Source organism: Carassius gibelio, chromosome A6 (genome assembly GCF_023724105.1).
Source record: "Carassius gibelio isolate Cgi1373 ecotype wild population from Czech Republic chromosome A6, carGib1.2-hapl.c, whole genome shotgun sequence".
NCBI classification, from domain to species: Eukaryota; Metazoa; Chordata; class Actinopteri; order Cypriniformes; family Cyprinidae; genus Carassius; species Carassius gibelio.
This window is the reverse complement of record NC_068376.1, coordinates 4,710,826-4,719,389: the sequence shown is the minus strand read 5'-3', so window position 1 is coordinate 4,719,389 and position 8,564 is coordinate 4,710,826. Positions and strand designations below refer to the sequence as shown.

The following is an 8,564-nucleotide window of genomic DNA, read 5'->3' as shown; positions in this document are numbered from 1 at the left end:
TCTGCATTTGTGCGAGCACTTGTTTGTATATGCGCAAAATTGTTGTTTTAGGAGTTCATCGCCAGACCACTAATTCGTCAAACCTGCTTTCTTGCCATCTGTGTTCTTGCAACTTTATTTAGTAGTAACAAATGTGCTTCGGGGACATATTTCGGAGTAAAATTTATTACTTTAATTTAATTAGTAAATGAATGAAATAAAAAACAAAGTTTAAAGAAGTATATTGAAAGGGACAATTTGAAAAACAGCATTTTGTGTTTCTAATATAAGAAGCATGTATGAATTGTGTTATGTGTTAATCTGTAATTTATCTGTAATTTGCTCTGTATCTTATGTCTGTATGTATTGTAACTGGATATAGTGAATGCTTGTGTTGAAAAGGCCCTTCTCAGACACTGTAGTGATCAGGTGGGCTACATCAGCTTAATTAGATGGCAGGAGGACATGAATGGGAGACGTTGATTGTGTGAGCCTAAAGTTACATTATTTTAATGTGGATTTTTTTTGCATTGCATCAATTTGAAATGAATTTCACAGACATCTGAGGATGATGAAAGGATTATCACATTCAAATTGCATTCCTTGGTGAGCGTAGCGATGTATGTTGATTATTATTAAAGAAATACATGTATGAAGAAATGTTTGCAATGTAATGTACCGATTGTGATGCTAATTTATGCAATTTAAAATGTGTAGGAGTCTACGTTTAAATAATTAATTTTTCTCATTTGTGTATGTCAGTATAGTTTTCACGTGCTGTGAGTCGCTTAAAGGTGTACAGAATAAAAACGCTGCTTGAACACATTACGTTGTCATGTCTTTTTGAACCTCACACATCAGTTGAAACGCTCGAATACTTAAGTACTGTAACAAAGTATCAGGCCTATTACTTACACCACTGCTTTTGATGACTGAATTATTCTTATGCAAAGAACTTTGAATTACCATTGTGAATAAAATGTGGTATATAAAAAGCCCCGCCTGGCCATGAGTTTAAATAAATCAACAATTAAAACTTAAGAGAAAGAACGTGTCCTATATATATGAATAACCCTTCGTAGCAGCTTTTCATTTGTGGGAGTTCTGAAATATACAGTAATTATAGTACAATATAACACAATATCTCAAAAAAGATCATGAAAAACTTGAATCGTCATGTTATGAACCCTTTAATTGAACATTATACAAACAATTAAACAGTAAATAAATAAACATTTTCCACAAGCCTTGAATATCATATCTTAAAATGGTTGTGAATGCAGTACATCCAGTATTAAAGTTTCCCTCATTATATTTAAATGAATTTGGCAAAGGTGTCACTAATCATAGTATTATTCTGTGAAATAAAGTCTGCAACTGCTGACAGTAGTGAAGATTTACATATATCACAAATAAATATGGGGAAAGCTCCAGATAACCCATATACAAGATAAAAAGATATGGAAAGGATATGTGGGAATATAAGTTTGGTCTCGCTCTCCTCTGGTCGACGTGTGTCTGCGGGTGTGCTTTTCAGAGAGAAATGCTCATTTAAGGAGTTCCACCATCGTCTACGTTATTAGATCCACGATCGGAAAAAAAAACAGTCGAAACTTGTATCAACCCGGAAGTAAGATTTTCAGCACAGAAATTCTGTAATCCGTCCAAATTATTATTATTTTTTACTTTGGCCATGCTTAGCATGAGAATCCATCTCTTGAACACTGTGAACAACTCTGAATACACAAACACCTTTTTACTCCCCTTTAACAAAATAAAACCAGTAATTTACAAGTGACAGGACGAAAATTAACTGTTTCTTCTAAGCTAAAGTTACAGTCATTATTATTCAGGATCCATAAAACATTACAGTCTCTCTTAAAAGAAAGGTTTTATATATTGTATGTTGTGTTCTGTTATTACCTGCTCAACACCTAAAGGAAGAGAAATAATATCATATCATCATGAATGTTTGGAAGGCTACTTTAAAATTAAATGTCACAATACATATTGTGCAAAGCAAGAGAAAAAAAGCCCTCAGTGATCAACAGCAGCAAATGTACAAATGTAGCTGTATATACTGTATAATTGGTGTATTTCTTCATCCAAAGAGGTTCGATTTGGGTCTTAATAAGTTTGGAGACTCTTCTGTTGTATCTTTCTCAAATCTATCAAAGAGTGACGTGCTGTGAACTATCTGCGACCTCATGCGTATTTTATTAAGATTGGGTTTCATTTTAGAAAAGGAAGATTTCCTGCGGAGAGACTTCTGTTTAGTCAAGCCGCTGCCGTCCTCTTCGCTGCTGTTATGGTTTTGAGTTTTCAGAGGTCTGAAGTTGGACTGAATGACTCTTGACAATCTCCAGCGACTCGCGTCTCCAACATCCATGCTGTCTGCGTCACACTCCACGCACGCGCCCACGATGTCCAGAATGTTTTGCCCAATATCACTCTTCAGATACTGACACGCCTTTCTCCCGTTAAAATCTCGCGCCTCCACATCGGCGTCAAACGCTCCGACTAACAGTTTGACGACCTCCAGATGATCGTGCATCGCAGCTAAATGCAGAGGCGTGTAACCCGCGCTGGAACGCGCGTTGATGTTCACAGTGACGTGATGTTCTTTGGCAAAGTTGACGAGCATTACCATCAGTTCGTGTTTCCCGAGCTTTGCAGCCCAGTGCAGGCATGTGAATCCTGTCACAAAGTCTTTCCTGGTCAGGAGGCTGGGCTCTCTGTCCAGCAGCCGGTGGAGACTCTCCCAGTGTCCGTCAGACGCGCACATCATCCACTCGTGCTCCAGCGGCTCGAGCGTCACTGTGGCGGACTCATAGTCGCTGTCGCCCCGCGGAAAGTCTTTACATCTGCCCGAGAGATAAACACTGCGACGAACCTGAGGTGAACTGCTGGTCAAAGCCTCGACCAAATGTTTGCGGCTGTTTTTCGGAGTGTCGTTGATGGAGTCCGGCGGATCTTCTTCGGTCAGTTTATTGCTCTGCCGAATTCTCACACGCTGAGGTCTGTTTTCTTTTCCAGCCTCATCCTGTGATTCGTCTTTTGATTCATCAGTGTGTGTTTCATTTCTCTGTAAACATGTCCCGTCGGAGTCTCGCACTGATATCTCGGGTCTCGGACCTTTCTCTGCCGCCTGTGGTTGACTTATTTTCACACTTAAAGCAGGTTTGTCCTCCGCCGTGCCGCTGCTCGAGTTCCCCATGAGTTCAGAATCTGTGCTGCTGTTCACACCCTGTGGAAACTTGACTGAAATATCCGGCTCAGATTGTGCTCCTCCCGCATTACCAGTTGCGCAACCTGAGCCAGGTAACATCCCCAATTCTTTTCCTCCACTTTTGCTTTCAGAGGCCTGTAAGGACACGTGCCTTCTTTCTCCACGGGATTTGCGACCATCAGCTGGACTATTTCTGTCACTCTCGATTGAACCCGTTGATTTCCTAAATTTATTCTTAAGGCAAACGTATTTCTCGCCATTTTCCTCTTTAAAGTAAGCTACGCTGTCTACATAGCGTTTAAACGCTTCCTTTGCCACTGGATTTAATGCAGGATCTTTAGGCAATGTCGCACCAAAATGATCCGTTAAATCCACGGTTTTCACGCGTCCTCCTCTCTCCTTTATGAAATATAAAACCGCTTCTTGGTTGCATTCGGTCGCCATCGGATGTATTCGTTAAGCTTACTAAATAGCCTACTATCTGTAAATCAATAATCACCGAATAGGTAACAGAAATCTTCCCAGTTAATAGCGATGTAAACAGACAATGCTGCGGCTGTCGTTTCTCCACCGTTAATCAGCTCGATGCGCCTCCATCCCCCGCCCGTGTCTCTCCGGGAGCCGCAGTGCTCGGCTTGACCTGCAGGTGGAGCTCTGCGCGTGTCTGCTCAAGAGTGAAACCAACAGATTTAACAATGGAACCCTACACAACACCGTGTCCGGATGTTTAATGTCCAAAGTCCAGAAAGAAGCTTTAACGAGCACTGAGGTGACACGTTCCGTTACAGTGATTCAAGTAAAAGATCATATCTGTTTTCCGAGTGATAATAGTTGTTTCGAGTCAGTTTGGTAAATATTTACTGACTCCGTTATTTAACAGTTCTTCTTAAAAACTAAGTTAAATAATAATCTTTTAAACAATGGTTATGTGCAAACGGGCAAGCATTTATAGTTGCAAGAACACTCAAAGATGATCCTTGTAGTTTGTGCATGATGATATGATAAAGTGAGATCTGAGCAAATATGCTGGCCAACCTCTGGAATGAACATCTGCAGTCATTCCAAGTGACTGATGAAAAGCTACAGAACAGTCTTTCTCAGACCTTTTTCTGAACTTGGATTTTTTTCTCACAGATCAATCTGGATGACAAACCATTATTTTCAACAGTAGGCAAGCCACACAAAACTCTCTGCTGTCAGTCATTGAGACTCCTGCATCCTCAATAAACAAGCTACAGGTAGTCCAAAAGAGAGTTCTTACCAGGTGAAGAAAATGATCGTATCACCCAAGTATTATCATCTTACTTTTGGCTACTTGTGTTCTATATTGATAATAAATAACCATTCTACATAAACCCCTGAATGGTCTGGTTTCATTGCATTTAAAAGTACAGCATTTCAGTCAAACCCTCTACATGATGTCGGTCAATGAATGCTTCAAATCATATGTCAATAAGTCTATTGTTTTTTTCCAATTTGTCTGCAGCATATGGATCCACTAATTACCTTCCAAGGGAGGAAAAAATATATAAACCGATGGATTGCGGCAGACAGAAGAGAATTACATTTACAGTCACACTTCACTGCTGCTGATTGAAAACAAAAATTTCCTAGGGTCATTTTAGCACGAAATATAATGTTACAAAGAGAGATTACATTAATATAATTATTATTTTTAAATTAAAAGGTTGCTAGATTTATGAAATTATGGCAGAAATGCATCATCTTACCATTAATGAATAAAGAAGCAGTTTCTGCTTTAGCACTTCTCTTATTAATGATTCATGAACATGTTTGTGATCAAGTACAAATGCCTACAGGATCTCAGCTAAATGTAAGTTTTTCATAGATTCTGAAACATGAATTTGTATTGATCTCAGTCTATCTTTTTCCTACATCTTATGAGAGATTGCAGTAATTATAGAAGAAACTTCAGGCCATAATAAACTTTTGAGAGGACTGGAAATTTTGAGGGAAAATGACCTGAAAATTGACTTGCTTCTAGTAGCTTGTTTTATTGGTCACCTCTGCTTAGCGGTGATAAAGCACAGCTTTGCATGAAGGCAACCTAAAATTCAAAGGAATTTATATAAAGTGAAAAAATGGCAGTTCACTCATTTCCAATATTGAAACAAATAATTCATGAATACATTTGTCAATTGAATGAAAACTAAAAGTTAACCCAAAAAAAAAAACACTGCTGAAACTAAATTAAACCGAAATCTACAGTAAATATGGAAATAGTTTGAGCAAAGCAAACATACTTTAATTTCTGATGATCCATCTTTTAAAGCTAGAGTAAAAACACCAGTTTAATGACCAAGATTTAGTGACCAGGTTTTAATTGAAACATTGGTGCAACATCATTTCAATGTCACATCACAGCATGACCTGTAATGTTCACAATATTTACAAAACTGCTGTTTAGGACATCTTTAAAAAAAAATCTAATTAAACAATAAGAAATTATGGACTTTAACAAACTAACCCTAACAGCCACATCAAAGCTATCAGAAACAAACATAATCAAGTGCACAACATACTTTACAAAGTCGACTGCTGTAAAGTACATACTGGTGAGAAAATATATACTCAGATATGTATTGAAAAAAAATATTGACATCAGAATGGTTTGTAATACCAGTCAGATACCAATCATAAAATAGCAAGCAAAGAGAATAAAATAAAAATGTCCACACACACACACACAAAGAGAGAGAGAGGAAATGAAAGAAAAGGACTCAAGAATTTAAATGGAAAATGTTTTGGGCAACACTGACCACATGAACACAAAATGTTTTTGACCTTGAACAGTAAGAGTTTGAACACAGAGCGCAGCACTGCACTGACAACAGAGTCGACTTCACCAGCAGAGACACGAGTCGATCGAATCTGTTCAGGCTTGAACCATTTCTCCTCTGAAACACCATTACAATGATATTTGTGCCGATATAGTTCTCAGTTCCACTGAATGGAAATATTGCACTTAATTATGTAGTGAGATTTCTGTAAAGATCAACAAGGAGAAAAAACTGCCAATATCTGGTATTTAATCTGCCCTGTTTTAGAGTTTCAAACGGATGCAAACTGATGAGTGTGTGTTTCACACAGCAATGTGCTGCGAATCCAACACATACTTCTAGAGTTTACAGACAAAAATAATTCAATCAGCTGTTCATATTAAGTTAGTGTTACTGGCAGATATCCATAAGACACTGTTTACTCCACTGATTCTGAGCTCAATCCTGACCTCTGACCTGTTCCAACTCCCAGTCTACGACCCCTAAACCACTCGGTGATAAAGCCATGTTCTAACCCTTCTGATGGTATATTCACGAAAGTAGAACAGACACCAAGACAAAAACAAACTCCTCTCACCTAAGTGGCGTTTCCCATGAACTCCTTTTAGAACATGAGTCTTAATGGTAGCAGGACTTTCCCGGAGTCTGTATGAGATTCAACAAACCTACAGTTCATCTGTGTCTTTCCATAATGCAGAATCAAACACACCACCACATTACTACACCAAGATTGGGTCACGTTGAGATACACTCAGTGACGTCTCAGTTTATGTGTTCCTGTTCTCGGCCTGATTCCGACCCCTGACGTAAGGATGATGCAGCACCAAAGACTGACAGCATTTTTCCATGCCACATTACTGAGATAAAGTGATCCTGACCGTCTTCATGTAGAGTAAATCTAACTTTAGTACATTACCGATAAGACTGGAGGCTTTCATCATTATGTGGACAAGGAAATTATATTTTTCCAAAAGTACTGTTGATTTCTTGATGAATGAAACTTTAACAGAGAAAATACTAAGTGTATTATGAAGGCAAAGGAACACTGTGTTAACTGAATAATACTGAAATGTGTGTGTGTGTGTGAGAGAACATAAGTATAAGGCTTTAGTGAGTATCTGCACAGGGCCGTATTATTGCCAAGTTTACTGAACATGTCAAATAAACAGGGAGTCCATACATCATTTATAACACCCATTATAAGGCCCCTAGTTTTCCTTTTTGTTGGCCATTACAGTATGAACGACTCCAATGCAGCCTCACTAACCAGTGCTGTCTAACTCAAATACAACAAATCCACAAAGGAAAGACCAACACAACCATATAAAGTCAACAAAAAATAAAAGAAACGCAGCAAAATGTCACGGGACAATTATAAACATATTCGTGTATTAGTGTTTAGTGCTGGAAGACCTAAACTCACTCACTCACTCACTCACTCTCACTCTCTCACTCACTCACTCACTCACTCTCTCTCTCTCTCTCTCTCTCTCTCTCTCTCTCTCTCTCTCTCTCTCTCTCTCTCTCTCTCTCTCTCTCTCTCTCTCTCTCTCTCTCTCTCTCTCTCTCTCTCTCTCTCTCTCTCTCTCTCTCTCTCTCTCTCTCTCTCTCTCTCTCTCTCTCTCTCTCTCTCTCTCTCTCTCTCTCTCTCTCTCTCTATATATATATATATATATATATATATATATATATATATATATATATATATATATATATATATATATATATATATATATATATATATAGAAGCCCACAAGCTCGAGTCACACCCATCTACCTCATTTAGCTGGTGAAGTCCACTCCGAGACAGACAGACAGACAGACAGACAGACAGACAGACAGACACACACACACACACACACACACACACACACACACACACACACACACACACACACACACACACACACACACACACACACACACACACTCAAAATACAACTCAAACTGAAGCTCAGAAGAGTCTCAGATTGACTCTTATTCATTGTAATGTCGCTGGGCCTTATGGACCGATGAGACATTTCTGTTTTGTGTTTTGTACAGCTGAAGATAAAGTGTGCATTGAGTTGGCTTGTACATGTCATTATCCTACAGTATTTACACTTCTTCCCATGTTTTTACCATGACATTTCTGTATTGTATATATACACATTGAAAACATATCAGAAATATTTGGACTGTCTGTGTTCTTAAATGCAGTAATTATTTTTACTTTTTTTTTTTTGCATTTTTATATTTTTCCTTGTACGCTAGAAAAAAATAGTTCTTCAGCAAGTTGTTTTTGCTGCCTTTACTAATTGGCTGATCCAGCACCTGTCAGTCATTGGATGAGGGCGGAGCCACAATGAGCCTTCTGCTAGAGTGTAGCACCACGATCAAAGAGAGAGAGACATTGATGCCTGATGCTGCTGTTATCTGGAGATCTTCCTCCTCTTGGGTTTGGGCAGTTTGACTTGATGATCCTGGTGAACCTGCAGATGGACAGACAACAGCTTCACTGTATCATCCCTTCATCCAGTCAGAGCCAGTGTTATGAGATGTTTGTGTATGTGAAA

General features: G+C 38.6%; 2 protein-coding genes across 2 annotated transcripts in view; both read right to left on the bottom strand.

Annotated features, from left to right (window-relative positions):
• Positions 1 to 1,153: 1,153 nt before the first annotated feature.
• sowahcb (sosondowah ankyrin repeat domain family Cb) lies at positions 1,154 to 3,819 on the bottom strand. The gene has a single exon (XM_052599069.1). It carries the CDS (start codon positions 3,650 to 3,652, stop codon positions 2,081 to 2,083), a length of 1,572 nt encoding a protein of 523 aa, XP_052455029.1. The 5' UTR covers positions 3,653 to 3,819; the 3' UTR covers positions 1,154 to 2,080.
• A 1,714-nt stretch (positions 3,820 to 5,533) lies between these two features.
• Positions 5,534 to 8,564, bottom strand: part of LOC128015329 (methyl-CpG-binding domain protein 5) — a 28,135-nt gene continuing 25,104 nt past the window's right edge. The window contains exon 10 of the mRNA XM_052599067.1: positions 5,534 to 8,480. Within this exon, the coding sequence (XP_052455027.1) occupies positions 8,421 to 8,480 (60 nt within the window). The 3' untranslated portion in view covers positions 5,534 to 8,420. The remainder of the gene's footprint in view (positions 8,481 to 8,564) is intronic.

Excerpts from the sequence above, each read along its gene's own strand:
- sowahcb (XM_052599069.1), bottom strand. The coding sequence starts at position 3,652 with ATGGCGACCGAATGCAACCAAGAAGCGGTTTTATATTTCATAAAGGAG.